This window comes from Canis lupus, chromosome 26 (assembly GCF_048164855.1).
Source record: "Canis lupus baileyi chromosome 26, mCanLup2.hap1, whole genome shotgun sequence".
Taxonomy (NCBI): domain Eukaryota; kingdom Metazoa; phylum Chordata; class Mammalia; order Carnivora; family Canidae; genus Canis; species Canis lupus.
In genome coordinates, this window is record NC_132863.1 from 11,465,271 (window position 1) to 11,484,277 (window position 19,007).

Genomic DNA, 19,007 nt, shown 5'->3' on the forward strand with positions numbered 1-19,007 from the left:
TCCGGTTAAATGGATGTGATGCACTATGCCTGCTTCCCAGGGTAAAGGAAGTAAGTAGCCCAGAGGCACAAAGTGTGTGATCAGGAAAGAGTGGCTAGTATAGTACTTATTCTGATCCCTAATGTTAGACTGGAGAACTTTAATCTCCTGGCCACTGAACTACACAGAGAGAAACGCTCTGGAGACTATAATCATGGTGGACAATTGTACTGGGGCCAAAGAGAAGACTCCGCACGTTCAGTCCTCTTCCTGAACTTTCCCATGTGCAGCCACTAGAGGGCCCTGAGCATCTCTGTTTGCCACTCACTATTGGCTTGCTCACACATGGCACCCAAGAGGCCCAGAGATTATTAGAAAAGGGGGTCTTTCCCCAGGGAGAAGCAAGGGAGCAAAAAATTCCATGGGAGGCCTTTGTAGAGCACTTGCTGATGGTCCTATTTACAGGAACTTCAGGTGAGGTTGTAGGCAGCCACTTTGCTGCATGCTGCTGCTCTTAAGCACAAGGTCCATCTGCAAGAAGGGAATTACCTGGGGTTACCCTGGGGCCAGCTTGAGCCCCTGTGCTGGAAAAGATTGCCTTGTCTTAGTTGATACCTGAGCCGAGGGGTTCTGGCTTTCTGAGCATCACTCATTGGCTTTGGGACTGGAAAATAGCTTTTCCTGATAGAGGCAGATCATCGTTCACCAGATTTCCAGAGGTGTGGCACTAACCTGATGATGTATAGGAGACTAGGGATGTATTCTGTATGCAAAGAGCCCATGGGCCCTTGCTTGCCCCTGATTCACCTTATCTTCCAACTCTCATTTCATTAGGTCAGCAAGGTCTGTTATGAAAAGGCAATGAGGGGATCCCTGGGTGGCGCAGCGGTTTGGCGCCTGCCTTTGGCCCAGGGCGCGATCCTGGAGACCCCGGATCGAGTCCCACATCGGGCTCCCGGTGCATGGAGCCTGCTTCTCCCTCTGCCTGTGTCTCTGCCTCTCTCTCTCTCTCTCTCTCTGTCTCTGTGACTATCATAAATAAATAAAAATTAAAAAAAAATATTTAAAAAAAAAAAAAGAAAAGGCAATGAGCCCATTGAAAATACTGCTCACATCAGTCATTCTCACTTTAGTAGGAAAGAGCTCTGTTCCTTTTCATCTTCTATGATAAATCCTTAATAAAGACACCTTAGGTATAGCTCCAAAACTTACCACTCTTGTTCCTCTGCTCATCACTCTAAACATGCGGCCTTTAGTAAACCCCAAGCTTCTTCCTCGTTCCTTATTTTTGTTCTTACTTTTTTCTAACTTCAAATGCATCCACTTCCCCCTCCCTCTTTGCTGCTTTATGAAATTCCACTCCTCCATTTGCCTCAACACGTACTTCCCTGCTTCCTGCCTTTTTTCCCATAGTTTTTTGCGCTTACCCTTAATAAAACATTTATCAGAGGGTGTTATTGTTGTCCATTTTTTTCTCTCATCACTCAGTTGAGCTTCATATGTGTTTCATCTCCAGTCTCTGCTTGAATACCTGTCCCTACAGGGAACTTGCCATCTCAAAGGCAATGCAATCCATTGCAACCAACACTCTTTGCAGAAATAGTCTTCCTATTATTATTAGAAACCAAATCTGTTTCCCTGGTAAATAGATGTATTGATTCTCTCCTACCAGTTCAGGTGCCTAAAACTCCTTCAGATGTCAATAAGGCTTCTCATGTCATAATTAGAAATAGCTCTTAAATATAAATGTTCTGAGAAGGGAAATGCATAGGTAATTCACTCTAAAGTGTAAATAATTGATAACAGCTTTTCCAAAAGAACAAATATTATTAGGAGAACTTAAGGGTGGGATTAAGAATACCAAAGACACCACCAGGACACCAACAATTTGATAAAATAGAAAGAGCATTAGGCTAGGAAATGAAAGATGGGCCCAATGTGATATATTTTTCCCCTCTGAGTTTTGGTATTCTCATCTGGAAAAGGAATAATCTGCATGATGAGTAGTTCTACTTACTTATGCCATTGCAGAATTTTGTCTGGAAGCAGCCCTGCTGACCTGTACCATCTCTCTTTCTCTTTCTCTCTCTCTCTCTCTCTTTTTTTTTTTTTTTTGGTTGGGGGGAGATAGGGGAGAGGCAGAGGGAGAGGGAGAGAGAGAATTTTAAGCAGGCTCTAAGCACAGCACAGAGCTCAACTCAGGGCTCAATCTCATGATCTAAGCTCAAGACTTGAGCTGAAATCAAGAATCAGATGCTTAACCGACTGAGCCACCCAGGTGCCCCTCACCTAGACTGCCTTTGCTCTGGCCTGCTCTTCCTTGCTCTTTCTTAGCTCTGAGTGTGCAAAAACTTACCTGTGTGTCAGGTTCAGTTCAGCCTCCTGGGGCCTGGGTTGACATTCTTGGTGCCAAAGATGCTATGAGTTATACCACCCATCATTGCATCAATCAGTGAGTCTTTTATTCCCACCTGGCTTGAACCTTCCTCTCCCCTGCCTTGAAGCCCTGGGCTACCAGGGCTCTTTATGGTATTTGCATTATAAATATTTGCAGTTAACACATTTATTGCAGGTAACACATTTTATTATGATTTTAGTATATATTCTCTTCTCCTGGAGTTTTGCAAGTAAAGATTGCATAACAACAAACTCTTTATTTGTCCTAAGTTCCACACTACAGAACCAGGTCATATCACAATCGCTTGATGCACAAGACTCAATGACTCAATAAATACTTTACAAAAATAATGTAGTTTTTTTTTCGTTTCTTAAAACATAAACAATTAAGATTTTCTAGACTTGAGTCCTCCTACTCTTTCTATATGTATTTACTGGGAATATATTGGCGGAGTAAAAAAATGTTACAATGGTATTAGACTAAAATAGATGAAATGAGGTCCATGTTCTTTTCCCATTTATTTTGCTTCTTTTTTTCTTTGGAAAAGTGCTACTACCTGTTTTTATGTCTGACCTTCCTGCAGCCTTCTGAACCTACTAAGACATAAGCAGAACTTCTGCCACTCTGAAGCCTTTTAGTAGAATTATAGCGTTATGCTAATATTGGCCTTTTATTTTAAAGCCTATTTAAAATCAGTCCTCAGATGTGCCCCTAAAATACCCGTGTGCCCCGCACCCCCTATCCAATCTTAGGCAAGGGCATTCGGGAAGCCGAGACTCCAGCAAGGTGCCTCATGACTAAAGAACATTTGGTTTAAAGTGGGTGTTTTCTTGTTTTGATACACTTCTGTTGAGTTACTTAGTTAAAAAAAAATAATTCCAAAATTCCCTTTCTCTCCCACATCCTTTAGCCCCTGTCTGAACTCTCACAGAAGCGATTAAACAGTTTCACAACTCCAGCGAAAAGGTTATGCTTAAGTCACATTCATATTAAATAAGTTATATATAAAAACTGCATATAACGTTTACAGCTCGGTCTTTTCCGCTTTGCTTCTCTAGGAAACACTGGATCTGGGTGCGCATCGAATCCCACCTGCTATGGCTTCCAGGTTCTTCTTCTGACTCCTCTGTCCTCGTCCTGCCGCCGACATCTCCCCCCCGAGGAATTCCAAGGAGCTCCAGGGGCATCTCGGGTGGCGAGGTGGCTTCAGAGGGCAGCCACCGGGGCCTGGCGCACACCCCTAGCGTGATTGATGAAAAATGCCCATGTGGTATATACACCTAGACATGGATGCGGGTAGGCGCACCTCTGCCCCGGCGACATCAGTGCAGTGCGTCTGTGTCACATATACCCGAGGTGGCATCTCCTTAGTACTCCCTGGCCTCTTGGAACTGCTTGATGTAGTCTTCGTCCGAGGGGCTCTCCGTGCACTTCTGTCCGTTGTTGGGAGGCCGCGCCTCGTTGTATCTGCTCCAGTCGCCCTTGCAGATAATCCAGGGCAGGACGTCCACCTTGTAGTGGAGCTCGGCCGAGAACTCGGTGCTGATGAGGTTGGGCGTCCCCGCGCCTTTGCCCCTGGTGATGAGCTGCATGTTGTCGCCGTAGCAACAGTGCTGGGCTGCCAGCGTGGTGCTCTCCAGGGACAGCATGGAGCGGATGCAGTAGCGGGCCGTGGGCTTGTAGATCTCCAGCTTCTCCTTGGGCCCGCTGGCGTCCTTCCAGCGGAAGTCCTTGCGCTTGATGCGGTCGAAGATGTCCGCCGTGCTGTAGGCCACCTCGGTGGGGTAGGAGCAGGGGCAGCTGGGCAGGTCGTTGATCACCTTGTGCATGTACTTCTGTAAGAACTCACTTTTGCAGCTCATCCACCGCTCACAGCTGTCCGTGTCTGAAAAAGACCGCAGGGACACCCTGTCACCACGTGCAAGACGGGCAGCTGGTTAACACTGAAGCCAAGTCCTGCCCTCCCGGGCCAGCCCCTGCGGTCGGGGAGCCACCAGCCCTCGGTTTGATCGTATCCACCACCACCACCCCCTGGAACTTGGGAACTTTATTCACCAGGCAACTTCCCCGCTTTAGGCTATGAAACATTTCCAGACGCACAGAAATGTAGAGAGAAGCTACTTCAGCAGTGACGACCTGTATGCCATCGCCTAGATTTCACCAGCACAACTGCTTCATCTGGTTTGTCTTCTGAAAATATATGATACTGTTATCCCTGAATTTTAGCAGTCATCTGGGGAAGAAACGGGAGGATATGGGGGAAAACCCCACTCTCCCCTAGAACAAAATGAACAATAATTCAGAGGGCAAGTTTGAATCTCCTCTTTAAGTACATGGTGACAAGGGAGAAGTGCCTCAGAGGAGGATGGTGGGACCAGGTTTTATTTGTGCCACTCCATGACTGGTTTAAACTAAAGCTGATGGCCTAATCTCTTAATCGTAGGCACCAGAGAGTGACAATCACTGTAAGCAATCCATGTAATAAGATGCCTCAAAGAGGAAGGGGCTGGTGGCCTGTGTTTAGGGAACTTAACGTCTAGGCCAGAGGCTATGGACCTCTAGTCTTCCAGCCAGAACCTGCCCCCATGAGATTGTTGTATTTGGATCTTATAGAATTAAAAATATGTTGAATTAATTGCCAATTAATTAATTGTTGGCTTCATTTAAGACTTAGGTGATTGCAGTTTATTAATGTGGATTCCTGGTTTTATTTGAAAAACCAAGGAATGTTTATCTGGTCCTGCACTGCCTCATGGGAATGGCTGGACCCAGGAGCAGGCAAACAGTGACCATTGGTGAGCAGAAGACATCTGCTGGGGTTGTCTGGGGGAGGGGAACACATTCGGTGTCACAGGAACAGGCGTTATAGGGAAGGAAGTAAGGCTGTTGGTGTCCGATCGTGGGGCTCTTCAGTGTAGTTTAGGCTTGTTTGGAGGACACTAAGGAACTACTGATAGTTTTTGAGGGACAGTGAGCTATTGGCCAAGTGGCACAGTAAGGAGGATGTATTCAGTGCTGCTATCAGTGGTGAGAGTCCAGGTGGGAAGTGAAGGAAGAGGAGGGATCAAGGGTGGTCAGAAGGCTGCCAGGCCTGGGTGGGTTTGATGGTGAAGGAAGAAAGACATCAGAAGCAACTTCCCATCTCTGACCCAGGTGCCTGGGAGGCTGGTGGTGCCCTAAGAGGCAATCAAGTGGCCAGGATGGGCGCGGTTGGCGGGCAGTTTGGAGGAGGGCTCGGGCTTCTCTTCAGTGGAATGAGGACAGGAGAGATAGGGCATCTCTCAGGGGCTCAGAGAGGCCTGGCCTCAGATGAAGAATATGGGATCCTGTGTTTGGTGGCCTGGGATTGAATTCCAGCTCAAGCATCTAGCATACTGCTCATGCCCTCATGTAGGTGTTCTCCCTCACTGTGCTTCAGGATTCTCATCTCTTAACTGGGGACGAAAAGGACGCCTGTGTCCTAGAATGTGATGAGGATCATGCTGAAGGAAAGTAGGGAGCCCACAGCATAGGGTCCAGGGTACGCTGCCATTGGGGGTGTGCTAGGGCTCCATTTGGGCCTGAGCTCTAAGATTCCACCCCTGTGAGCCCCTGACCGGACAGTAGTGACAGAATGCAGGCTCCCTCCTGGGAAATGTGTGTCTACAAAGCCAGTGAAGGTCTCCTTTGGAGGGCGTGGTCTTCAGAAACAATATTCAGTGAAGGCCCTAAAAAATGGCTTTTCTGTTTCCAGTGTGGATGGTCATCATAATTCATGTACCTGTAGGATATACATTGGCTTATTTTTACCTATCAAACTTTTGTGGGTCTTCAGTGTGATGGACATGCTCCAAATGCTTTGCAAATATTAACTAATTTAATTCTACAATAGGTCTGTCAGTTCACGCTGTCATCTCATAACATTTTATAGATCAGACAATGGAGATACTACAAGGGGGACAATGACCTTGTGCAGCTCAAGCTGTGTCCCATCTCTGTGAGGAATCCTCTGTTTGTCCTTCTCTATCCTCATTCCATGTTTTTCCTTGCCCTGGAAGGTTGTCCTACATGGACTATATCAATGGGCTCCCTCGAGCCCTGACTTCTCTTTGGGTTGATCCCAGGGGAGGACCTGGCCAGCGACCAGGGGGAGAGAAGAGAGTGAGGTCAAAGTATTTGTTCCTGTGTTTCCTCCCTCACTGTTGCAGGTTGGCCACATCCTTCTGAGAGCCAGGAGTGCTGTCAGGCAGCCCTCTCCACACATTTTTTCTATGGGTTCTAGTAGCCACTCCTCCCCCTGGTCCCTTCAGGCCAAGGGTGTCTTTCTATCCTGTTCACCTCTTTGCAAACAGACCCTAATCCAATGCTCCTCAATAACCTGATTTCAGTATGCTGTGTTTGCTCCTGCCCAGAACCTGATTGATACCCATTCCCATTCATCTCAGTTGGCTTTGTGCAACTGGAGCTATCCCTCTGCAAAAAAGCAAGCAGCTGCCTGTCTGTAGGGTGTATAGTATGGGCAAACCTGAGAATCTCTCTGCCCCCAAAGACAACCTTTGTTGCTCTACCATTTTATGTAAATTTCCCACATTTAATCTTTCACTATTTTTCTTTTTGGTGGGGGGAGGGAGTCACATGCATTATGTTTGTAGAAGGCTCCTACTAAATGTAGTTCGTATGTGTGAAGGATGGAGATGGAAGTCCTGGATCACAAAGAATTTCTATACTGCCTTCTGTTTGGCTGATGAGGTAGGGTGGAAGTGAAAAGGCCAGGAAAGAATTTTCGAGTAGCATGAAGAAATGTTGCAGAAGGAGTCTCATCTTTCAGCAATAAAGAATTGCATCCTAAAGCACATGAAGCTATTTTTAATATATTTCTTTTTTTAAAAAAAAGATTTTATTTATTTGTTTGAGAGAGAGAGCACAAGCAGAGGGAGGGGCAGGGGAGAAGCAAGCTCCCCACTAAGCAGGGAGACAGATGCAAGGCTTGATCCCAGGACCCTGGGATCATGACCTCAGCCAAAGGCAGCCACTTAACTGACTGAGCCACCCAGGCGCCCCATCTTGGACCCGAGTAGTCACTTTCAATTTGGCTTGGTTCACATTTATTGTGTTTGGTCTAGTACTTTCTAGCAGATAAGTAGCAGAGTATGCCAAGGGTTTACAAAAAATTTATGTGGTAGAGGGAGGCAGGCATAATACTAAGAAAGTTCCTTTTCCCTTCTTCCCTTGGGGGAAGAACTTTTGCTACAGAACTGAGACCAGCATTTCCTGACTTCTTGGGGACACTCAGTGAGTGCTACCAGAGGGGATTCCATGGGGCCTGAGGCCCCATTTGAGACTGAATCCACGCTAAGGGAAGGGCAGCTCTGTCCCACCTCTTGCCCCGGAAGCTCTGTAGCAAGCAAGGCAGACACAGAGGGCACTCTGCTCAGCCTGGTGAAGGAGGCATGGGACTGCTCTCTCTTGCTTGGCGTATATTCAGTGAGCAAAAAATATGTTGAGAGAACTGGACCCCAGAAGAGGAAAATGAAACATTTAAATGGATCCTAGGATGGGATGGCACTGCAAAGGCAAAAGGAATCTCCAAAATATTAAATCAATATTTGGATTTAAAAAAAAGAGGGAGAAAAGATCTCCTTACCAACTTCAAATAGTTTGGTGGCATTAAACTCCTCACTTCCCGCAAGCAGACTCACTTCGGTGGCAGCTGTCCTGAAGGTGTCTTCAATTCCTAAACACAGACAAGAGCTCATTTTCCCCTAGTTATATGGAAAAAGTTACCCCCTACCTCCCCAGCAAATAAAGAAACAAATACACCTGAACAAAGCCTTTTTTGTATTCATTACTACTCATGGGTAGGAATTTGCCAGTGGAGGAAACAGTAAAAAGCAGGTAGTAGAGCATAAAATATATTAAAACCCCAGATACCATTTGCAGTATGAAATCAGATCCAAATGTGCCTGAATGAGTCTTAAGGAACTCATTCACTAGGGCCAGGAATGGGGTTTTGGGTGGTAGGGGACACGTGTCTGCAAGGCTGTCTATCTGGTGGTATCAGGGTGACAAACTGGATTAGAGGCAGTGGTTAATATTTTGTCTAGTGGTCAAAACCAGTTTTAAGGACTGACCGACTGGGTTCCAATCATTACTAACCTGTAACCTTTAAGCCACTTAAAATTCATGTGCCTCAGCTTTCACATCTGTAAAATGGGCAGAAATGAGTGCCCCACCTCCAGAGAGTTAAACACATTCTAATAAATTACGGGTAAAGAAAGCACCTACAGGAGTAAGTGGTAGGTGTTAGCTGATAATTTTCTCAGGAGTATTTTATAGCTCATTTTGGTGATGCAGCAGTTCATAGCTAAAGAGCAGATATCTCACATTCTAGGACTTCCAGCACCACCAATGGTGCTTCAAAGAGAATAATCTGGGCTTGTCATTACTTGCTTTTGCTCTTGTCATTACTTGAACCCAGTTTGTCTCATACTTCCTGGTTCCCCCATCCTCTCCCAAACTACCACCCCATCCAGGCTTCCCCTACAAAACAAATCCTGTGCCAGCTGAGGCCTCTGAGGAGGCCAGAGTGGTAGAACATAGTAGTCACAAGGTCTGACTTGATTTTCTTTAAGGGGCTCCCTCTAACTTTGTGTGAGGTCTCTTGCACTTATTTGTAGGGTTGACCTAGGAGACAGATTTTTTTCAGTGTAATGACTGCCAGGCCAGGGAGACTGTCGGCTCCAAGACTCATTCCTCTAAGGCTGAGAATCAGCAAACTAAATAAAAGAGATCCTGTTAAAGAAAAAAAAAAAAAAAAGTCCTTCATGTTCCAATGAAGCCCTGAAAAACTGGAAGGCCCAGGAACAGAGAGGCAGAGAGGATGGAAGGGTGGGGTCAGAAACATTCAAAATGGTGGTCACCAGGTGGTAGACTTGGATCTGAGCACTAGCTTGGGAAAAGAAAACAGCAGGCAAGCCCCCAAGCCTTGACACTAAATGCTGTCTGTATCCATGAGTGGCTGAGCCCCATATTCCTCCTCCTGGTGGCAGAGGAATGGTGTAATGGTGAACATGGACTCACCCAGGGGGCACCTGGGTGGCTCAATCGGTTAAGCACACTGCCTGGATTCAGATTCAAGACTGATCTCTTGCTGCTTGAGTGACTCATACTAGTTAACCTCATGCCTATTTCAGTAGCTGTCAAGTGGTACAGTAATAAACCCCTACTTCATGAAGCTATTGTAGGGATTAAATGAAATAAGCCCTAAGAAGACCTTAGAAATTTGCTGGATACTTAAGTCCTCAAAAAATTCTATTCTCCATGATCTTCATTATCATTTTATTTTCTTCTTTCATCTTCTTTCTACTGTCCTTCTCTTCGTTCTTCATTGTCTTCCTGTCTTCCTCCTCTTCCTCCCTCTCATATTATTATTATTTATGGTTTATTTCCACCTATCTAAATCCCATCATATCAGACTTCCAACTCAGCTTCATTATGATGATCATGGGAAAGATCAAGAAAAGTATCTTGATGGTTGCTCCACTTTCTGAAATCCACCTGCATAGCTGACATGGAGCCAGAATTTCATGGAGCTTGTTAAATTCAGCCCCATTTTCTACACATGCCATTTGCTAACATGAGCACATCCTATCTGATCCTTCTCTCCTCTCAGAAACCTTTTTGCTCTTCCACTTCTTTTTTGTTTCAAATCTCAGCCTTATGATCTGACAACTGAGTTCTAGGAATAGAAAAAGGAAGTCTGGGGGCACCTGGGTGGCTCAATCGGTTAAGCGCCGAACTCCTGATTTCAGCTCAGGTCGTGATCTCAGGGTTGTGAAATGGAGCCCCGCATTGGGCTCTGTGCTGACTGTGGAGCCTGCTTGAGATTCTCTCCATCTTCCTCTGCCCCTCCCCTCACTTGCACTCTTTCTCTCTCTCAAAAAATAAATAAATAAATAAATAAAAATAAAAGAAAAAGGAAGTTTGAGGGTGTGGGGCTCAAATTTTCCTGTCTCTGAAATATCTTTCAGATGAAACCATTCAGAATGTGCAGTTTTTTTGGAAGAACCCTTTAAGCTGATATTCTTTTTTTTTTTTTTTTAATTTTTATTTATTTATGATAGTCACACACAGAGAGAGAGAGAGAGATTGGCAGAGACATAGGCAGAGGGAGAAGCAGGCTCCATGCACCGGGAGCCTGACGTGGGATTCGATCCCGGGTGTCCAGGATCGCGCCCTGGGCCAAAGGCAGGCGCCAAACCGCTGCGCCACCCAGGGATCCCTAAGCTGATATTCTAACTGGCAACGGAAGCACATGTAAAATGTAAAGTTATAGGCCAGGAGTAGGTAAATTTTTTGTAAAGGGTCAGAGAGTAAATATTTTAGGCTTTGTGAGCCACATGTGGTCTTGGTTGTGTATCTCTCCCCCACTCTTTCTCTTCTTTCTTCTTGACCCTTTAAAAATGTGTATGCCTATAAAAACAGGCCACACTTTGATACACAACTGCTATAGAGAGACACAATTATTTTTTACCCCCAATTCAGCCTCTTACCAAGTTTGCAATTAGTTTAGTTTTTAAAACACTGACAATGCAGTTTAAAGTAATAACTAACTGGGGGCGCCTGGGTGGTGTAGTGGGTTAAGCAGCTGACTCTTGATTTTGGCTCAGGTCAGGGCCTCAGGGTCCTAGGATCAAGCCCCACAGGGAATCTGCTTCAGGATTCTCTCTCCCCCTCAATGCCCTTCCCCCAACCCCCAGCCACTTGTTCTCTCTCTTTCTAAAGCAAATAAATAAATCTTCAAGCCTCTCATCTTAACTTCCTTATCAGACCATGAATGTCTCTCTGCATGTGTCTGTCTCTTCAAGGCACAACAAATCCCACATCAAATGCGCAAGTTAACCAGGGTCCCTTCTTTAAATTAAACATGTACACTGTGCCATTGTGTTCTTTGTCATGGCCATGGGAGTTGTGCATAAGACTCAGAAAACCCATCTTTTCAACCATTCAGCTCATTACTCATCTCTTGTTGTTTCAGTCTGGTCAGAATTCTTATTAGGGAAATGGTTGTCTTTTTAAAACTTATTTTCTCTAAGGTTTACACATAAATGGAGAACTTCCCCTTGAACTTGGAGCCACTCCCCTGCATAAACCCACCTGGGCAGTTTGGACGGTCACATGTCCTAGATTCTGTTGCGGTACATGCGTAGCCACAAGACCTGGTCCGTTTCTGGTTGCCGTTCCCACAGGTGACACTGCAGACAGACCAAAGGCTCCAGTCACCCTCACCATCTGTGGAATCTGGAAGGGAGCCAGGGATATGGTCACCAGCCTCGCCCAAAGAGTCCCCAAATCCCCCTTGTCAAGCAGCCTGCCAGTTGTCTTCTTCCATCGTTCTCACTGTTGGAGGGGACCAGATGCCAGCTGGAGTCAAAAGGCTTGTGGCTCCAGAGTTCATTTTAGGGATTAGCTTCGTGAGAGCAGGAACTCTCTCTGAGGTTTTGAGCACTGTGGTGGTCAGCACGTGGCCAGGCCTGACCCCTAGAAGGTGCCCAGTAAATGCTTATCGAGAATGCGCACATTTGTAGAGTATGGGATCATAGAATACCAGGTAGGTAGTTTCCAAAGATGACCACCATCACTTCCTTCCATCCTTACACATACATTCATTGAGAATGAAAGCAAGAGAGCTTATTTTCCCTTCTCTAAAATCTGAGCTGACTTCAGCCCCATGAGGCCTGAAAGCTTCCGACTTTCACTTTGGGCAATCCAGTCACTGTGGAAGAAGCTGTGGCTAAACCTGTGAATTAAGGGCCACCACATGGAGAGAGAGGAGGTGCATGAGGGGCTGCAGGATACTACACATGTGAATGAAGCCTTGTTGAACCTTCTAGCCCTTCCCAGTGGACAGCTGAGTAGAGGAGATGCTATTAGGAGTGTAGCAGCTGCCTCGTGGGGTGCTCCCTGAACTTCTGAACCACAGGATCATGAGAAATAATAAACTTCTGTTGTTGTAAGCCACCGAGTTCTGGGATGGTTTATTATACAGCAGTAGGTAGCTGCTACATAATGGCAAAGCTAGAAACGATCCCTCCAGGTCATCACTTAATATCCATCCAATGACTACTTACTGAGCCCCGACTATATGCCAGGCACAATTCTAGGTATATGGGAAATATGACTAAATAAAATTTCCAAAGATTTTTGTCCTCATGGAACTAATATTCTAGTAAGAAGAGTCCAAAATAAGTAAGAAACAAAAAATGAGTAAGTTACACAGTATATTAGAAGCCACTAAATGGTATGAAAAAAGAAGTAAAAAATGAGTGGGACGTACAGGAAGGGAGACAGAACATGAGAGACTCCTAACTCTGGGAAATGAACTAGGGGTGGGGGAAGGGGAGGTGGGCGGGGGTGGGGGTGACTGGGTGACAGGCACTGAGGGGGGCACTTGATGGGATGAGCACTGGGTGTTATTCTATATGTTGGCAAATTGAATACCAATAAAAAATAAATTTACAAAAAAAATAAAATAAGAGAAGTTGATCAAACTAGGAAGGCTTGGGAGTGTGAGAAAGATTGTTGGTATATCATCAAAACTGAATTTCTCTTTTTAAAAGTAAAGAAACTAAGTCCTAGAGTGACTGGGGAGAATTAACCCAAGGTCATAAGGGTAACAGGAAGGAAAGTTTGGGTCCTAGTATTGAGCACTTGATCTCTACAGCCTGACTCCCTCAGCAGCCTCTTTACTCTATAATAACTTCTCCTGGTTTTTCCAGATCGTCCTACAGCCCTGGGGCCTCTGCCAGTACCAAGCTTGGGGCTATAGGTATGTGCTTTGCCGGGAAGGGGGTCCCCTCTGTTCATAACCGGTCGTGGTGATTGTTATTATGTAGGCCCGGCAGGAATGTAGTCCACACATGTTTCTACCTGCAGTGTGGGCTCTGTGCCAGCCTTCCAGCCTGTTGTTTACATGGTGCTCACTCTGAACACTCCTCAGGCAAACAGAGGGCCGTTCTGGCTCCTCAGCCCTTTAAATGGAGCTGTGGGGTGTGGGGTGTGGGGGGGTGTTGGCTGTTCATGGTTGTGTTCTCATCCCTAACCCAGAGCAGAGAGTTTGCCCACACCTTGCCTGCCCTGGGGCCCCCATCCATTTCTTCTTTCTCCCCAAAAGGAATCTTTCTGTTTTTTGATTTTCTTCTAAGAAATGGTTTTCTAGCAACACAGCCAAGCCAGATGTTTGAAATGACTGTCTCGTGTGAAGGAGTTGGGCCTGTCTCCCCAGGTCAGCCTCTTCATCTCTCCCATCACTTACTAGGCATCAACATGTAGAACTGGAGAGACAAGTTGCCCCCAGAGGGAGAAACCACCCGGGTAGGTGCAGCTGCTACTCCCTCCAAGACCTCTGTGGTCTGGTATCTCTTGATAATCTCCCTGAGAACATCAGAGATATGCCTGGGACAATCATGAGATCACACTCTTGTCAGTGGGAACATTCAGTTGTGGTGGGTTATATGTACACCCGAACACACTCAGCCACACCCTACATGTACCACCAAGACCAGATTTGTTGAAGGGAACTACAACAACAAAAAGTCACAAGTAAAGATTGTAATGTTGTTGGACTCATAAAGGGGGCAGTGGGTCAGTCAGAAGAAGCTTATTAAAATCACTTAGGTAGAGTTCTTGTCATCTATATGGTGGGTACATACTCCAGTGATGCCAAGTGGTGGCTCATTGGAAGCAATGGGACCTCAACCATCTAGAAATCTCTAGTAACCTTTCGTTACTGTTGTAGTAATATGGGGAGAGAATTTGGGGAAATATGCTTGAACTTTGAGATTTCAGCATTAACCCCGCCATGAGGCTTATATTGGAATCTTTGTGCAAGGTAATTTCTGGTCTTGGGCTCTTGGATCTAAATTATTGAATGTTAATACTGAATCGGATTATGTGAAAAACGGCTTCCATAATTCCTCTCCCCGTATCTACCCTTTGGTTACTCTCCTTTTCTGTTGACCCCTGCCTGGGCCATGTGACTTGCTTTGGCCAATGGGAAAATAGCAAATATGATGCAAACAGAGGCTGGCCAAGTGTTTGTGCATTAGGATTTGTCCTCTTGCTGCAGAGAACTCTTCCATCACTATGTGAAGAGCCTGGGCTGGCCACCTGGAGAGTGAGAGACTCCAGCCAGCCACCGCAGGATGCCCAGCTGTCCAGCTGGGGGCCCAGTGCTGAGTGAAGCCATCCTCGACTATCCAGCCCCAGCCAAGCCAGCCCAGAGTTGAAGAACAGTCCAGGCAAACTGCAGATTCTTACGAGAGAACCCGTTTGTTCTTTTAAGCTACTCAATTTGGGGGGGTGGTTTCTTAAACAGCAAAAGTTAACTGTTACAAATATACCATAAAAAAATCTCCTTAAAATATGCTTTCTAGGTGGCTAGCAGACTCTGGAATAATGAAGGGTATACTATCCCAGTAAGTGGTTTTCTTTAGGTTTTTATTTTAAATGCTCACAAAGTCATTTATTTTCCAAACTTAAAAGGTGGTCCCTCAAAGTCAGGCACAAAATAGTTCTGTAGCCACATGGCTCATCATTTCTATTAGGCTAGGAATGAAATGAAGCCACCTCCTAGGGCAAGGTGTATATGTCAGCTCATCCCCCTGAAGGCTCCATAGCATACTGTTTCAGATGGATGTCCCAGGAAAGACCCTCCTCTTGGGGAATCTTTATTTGTTTAATGTGTGCAAAGGACAGAAGGCTTTGAGGGCAGTATTCTTTTCTGCTTTAATAAAACAAGTCTGTTCTAATTTGCTCACCTGCCAGGGAACATCGCTCAGAGCAGAAAATGAGTATGACCAGCAGTAATTGCCAAGGTGACAGTGACAGTTAAAAAAAAAACAAAAAACAAACAAAAAAACAGTCCTTATGACAGCAAAGAGCTCAGTGAGGGAAGAAAACAATCCACAGTGTACTGGACTGAGAGCTGGGTTTCAAACATGTCATTTGAAATTTTAAGGTAGTGATTAAACAGTATCTGGGCAACTGGAGTGATTTGGGTCCTGACTTGGTCACAGGCAAGCCTCCACCACTAATCTTAGATGAGAGTGGCTGCCAATTATTGAGGGCCTGCTTTAACCAGCTTCTCCATCTAAACATACTGATTAAATTCCTATAATGATTCTGTGGGTAGGTGGAAATATCTGCCTTTTATGGATAATGAAACTAAGGCTCAGAGAGGTTAAGGGTCTTGCCTAACATCACACAGCTCAAATCTGGCAGAGCTGGGATTAGATGTGGGGTCTCTCTGTTCCAGTCGTATGCTGTTCCATATCCTGGTACTCCTGCAGCTTTAACTCTGGCTCATGTTGGCCTCTTTTTTTTTTTTTTAAGACACCCACTTATGTGGCCATAATTCAACATTGCAAAGAAAAGCCTTGACAAAAATCACTGTGAAATTTATTAAAATAGGACCATGACCAGTCAGAGGATTGCAAAGAACTGAGTCCCAAACCCAGGTTACAGTAAGCAATGCCTATCTGATTTCATTATGCGGGTTATTCAGAACATTTTTGGGAATGGTATACTACTATTTGACAGAAAAATATTTATTTGGACTCTTTCTTTGTTCTTGATGATACGTAAAGTATCTCTACAGAAGGTATTTAAAATGTAGCATCTCAAATCCAGTCAGGAGTTGAGCCAACTCATGGTCTCATCATGTTTCCACAATCATGAAGTAGGTCTACCTAACCTCTATTTTGTGTTTTATAATTTATTCTGAAGATCCCATTCTAGTCTATTTTTTCACCTAGGTTTGTTTTTTTTTTAAGTACTCTTTGGTCCGAAACATTTAAATTCTTTTTTTAAAGATCCTAGCTTTCAAAATCTGAGATCAACACCCTCCACAAAGACCAGTTTCCTGTGGCAGTATTAGCACGCCCCAGACAAGGCAGCACATACCAAAGTACAATGAGTGGCGCTGCTTTGTCACAGCATGAACCCCACCTTCCCCGGCCACCTGTTCTCTCACTGTATCCATCACAGCATCCAACATAGAGACAAATACTTACAAATTGCTTAATAGTTTTTTGTTGATTGAAAAAAAGAGCATTCAGCTCATCTGATGCTGCATAGAATTCTGGAAATCACACATCCCTTGTGAGCCTGTCAGAGAAGTAGTCATCATTTACTCATTTTGCATGCTATTGAGCATTTACAACAGAGTCTTGCTACTCAAAGTGTGGTCTGAGGGCTGGCTGTGCCAGCTTCATCCAGTGCATCAGAAGCTGCATTTGAAAAGACCCCTAGGTTATTTGTAGGCATGTTAAAGTCTGAGAAGCACTCCTTTGGGGGTAGTCAGAGGAACAAATTCTTCTTTACAAAGTAGCAATCCTGATACCTACACTCCAATGATGAGGCAGTTACTAAGAGATACTCCAAAATCATAAAATACAGGAGTTTCTCCAAGGCCCAGGGCTGCTGGAAGGTCCAGATGAGGGACATTCCATAGGTATTCTAGGCCTAGAAAGCTAGGGTGAAGGTGGCTGAGGCCGTTACAGTAACTATTCTAGTACAAGTAAATTCTTTCTTTAAGATTGAAATGGACGATGTTCTTAATGTTCATGAATTCAGCAGTGTCTTCCGTAAGGGTTTTAGATGCAAAAGTTGTTTCTAGTCATGGTCTCCAAACTTTGGTGAGCATGAGAATCACCAGGTGATTTTGGTTGCAAAAAGAAAGAGACAAAAAAGCAGAGTGAGACCAACTCCAGGTCTCACTCTTGGGCATTCTAGTTCAGTAGAAGGATGGCAGCGTCTCTCAAACTGGGCTGCATGCTGGAGCCACTCATGGAGCTTTTAAAAACTGATGCTTGGGCCCTACCCCCAGAGATCCCAATTTAACTGGGCTGAAGAGAAGTCTGGGCATTGGGACTTAAAAAAATTACTCAAGTGACTCTCAGGAGCAACTAAGGCAGAGAACCGTTGCTCTGGAATAGTGGTGCTCAGTGCACTAGAGCCCCCTGGAGGGCTTGTTCAAACACAGATTTGGGGGACCCATCCTAGAGTGTCTGATTGAATAGGCCTGGGGTTGGTGCCTGAAAATGTGCATGCCTGTCACAGCTCAGGCCATGCTGATACGGCTGATTGGGGTTCACACCTTAAGGACCACTGGTATAGAGGGAAGGGGCTGGGGCTGGGATTGGCATCTTCAAACATGCAATCAAGGGATTCTGATGTGGAGGGTCTGAGCTCCATTCTTCAAAACAGTATTCCCTGTGTGTGGGGCAAACAGGTTAAGCCAGAAACCTGTGACACACCAGACTGGCACCCAGGGATCCTCTGTGTTCCTCTTGCTTAACATCACTGGACTTTTCCTTCCATTTATGCCTTCCAATCGAAGTACGCATTTCTAGAACATTCTACTCTCCTAAAGGATGTGCTATATATATATATATTTTTGTTCCCCAGAAAGGCAGAATAACAAAGTGGTTAAAAGAACAGACTCTGGGCTCAGACTGCCTGAAATGAATTCTAGGCCTTGACCCTCAAGGAGAGATCAAGTTGCTTAACTTCTCTAGGCTTCAGTTTTCCCATCTGTAAAATGGGTACCCGCCCCAGGGAGCTGATTAAACAAGCTGATATATGTGAGATGCCATGAAGAAGGCCTAGTGCATGGTGAATGCTATATACATATTGGTGACTATCCCTTGTCCTTTCCCTTGGAAAACAGATAAACTGGACCTGGACTTCTGGGAAAGGGGAGGTTTTACAAGCCCCCTGGCTGGAAGGACGGTAGGAGTTCTCTCTTTCTGCTCCCTTAGCATTTGATGTGTATCTCTACCATGGCACTGTTTTCCTCTATCACACAACTTTTCTCCCTTGTCCACAGAGAGGTGAGATCCTCTTTTGGGAAGGCCTGCATCTTTCTAACTTTTGGATTCCCAGAGCATAGCATGGTGCCCAACACAAGGCATGCCTTTACAAAACGGTCGTCCTGTTTTGGAAGTTGCCTAGTATCATCTCTTAGTGGCAGAAGTGACTCTCCAATATACAGCTGGTCTTTCTACTGAGAAATGGAGGTAAGGGTGAGAGTACAATGGTGTGAGACAAGTCATTCCCATCATACAGCATTTGTTTCTCAGGCTGCTGGTGGTGAAGCCACTAGAACACCATCATGATGGAGGCATGTGCATGACATCAGATATTGTTATTAATACTGACTCTGGGCAGACTCTGATCCCCCATGAAAGCTTGCCAGGTCTCTTTCCTCTTCTTGCACACCCAGGATGTGTTTCCCAGCTTCCTTTGCATCTAGGTGGGGCCATATGACTAAGTGTCACCAATAGAGTCTGAGTGGACACGATCGGATCATCTCCAGCCTGAGTGGTTAAGGGCATGTGCGCCTCTTCCAGGCTGCACCTGTTTCCTTGGCTGCCAACTGGATGCTGAGCTTCCAGGGCATACCCCAGGCCCTGGTAGTTGGTGGAGCTCTAAGATGAAAGGAGCCTGGATCCCTGAATGACTGAGTGGAGCTGAATTTCCCTCAATCTGTCTCCCACTCAACTCAAGTGAAAAAGGATTTTTCATGGGAAATCAGAAGTCCTACTTGGCATCTTAAAATTTATTGGTGGGGAAGCCTGCCTTTGACAAC

The 19,007-nt window shown here is 45.3% G+C and overlaps 1 protein-coding gene across 2 annotated transcripts in view; it reads right to left on the reverse strand.

Moving 5' to 3' along the window:
* Positions 1-2,541: 2,541 nt before the first annotated feature.
* The window catches only part of ISM1 (isthmin 1), a 71,322-nt gene continuing 54,856 nt past the window's right edge, over positions 2,542-19,007 (reverse strand). For both annotated transcript variants that reach the window (XM_072800047.1, XM_072800048.1), the window contains exons 4-6: positions 11,513-11,656; positions 8,001-8,090; positions 2,542-4,262 (exon numbers count right to left, since the gene is read on the reverse strand). In XM_072800047.1, coding sequence (XP_072656148.1) covers positions 3,745-4,262; positions 8,001-8,090; positions 11,513-11,656 — 752 coding nt within the window. In that variant the 3' untranslated portion in view covers positions 2,542-3,744. The remainder of the gene's footprint in view (positions 4,263-8,000; positions 8,091-11,512; positions 11,657-19,007) is intronic.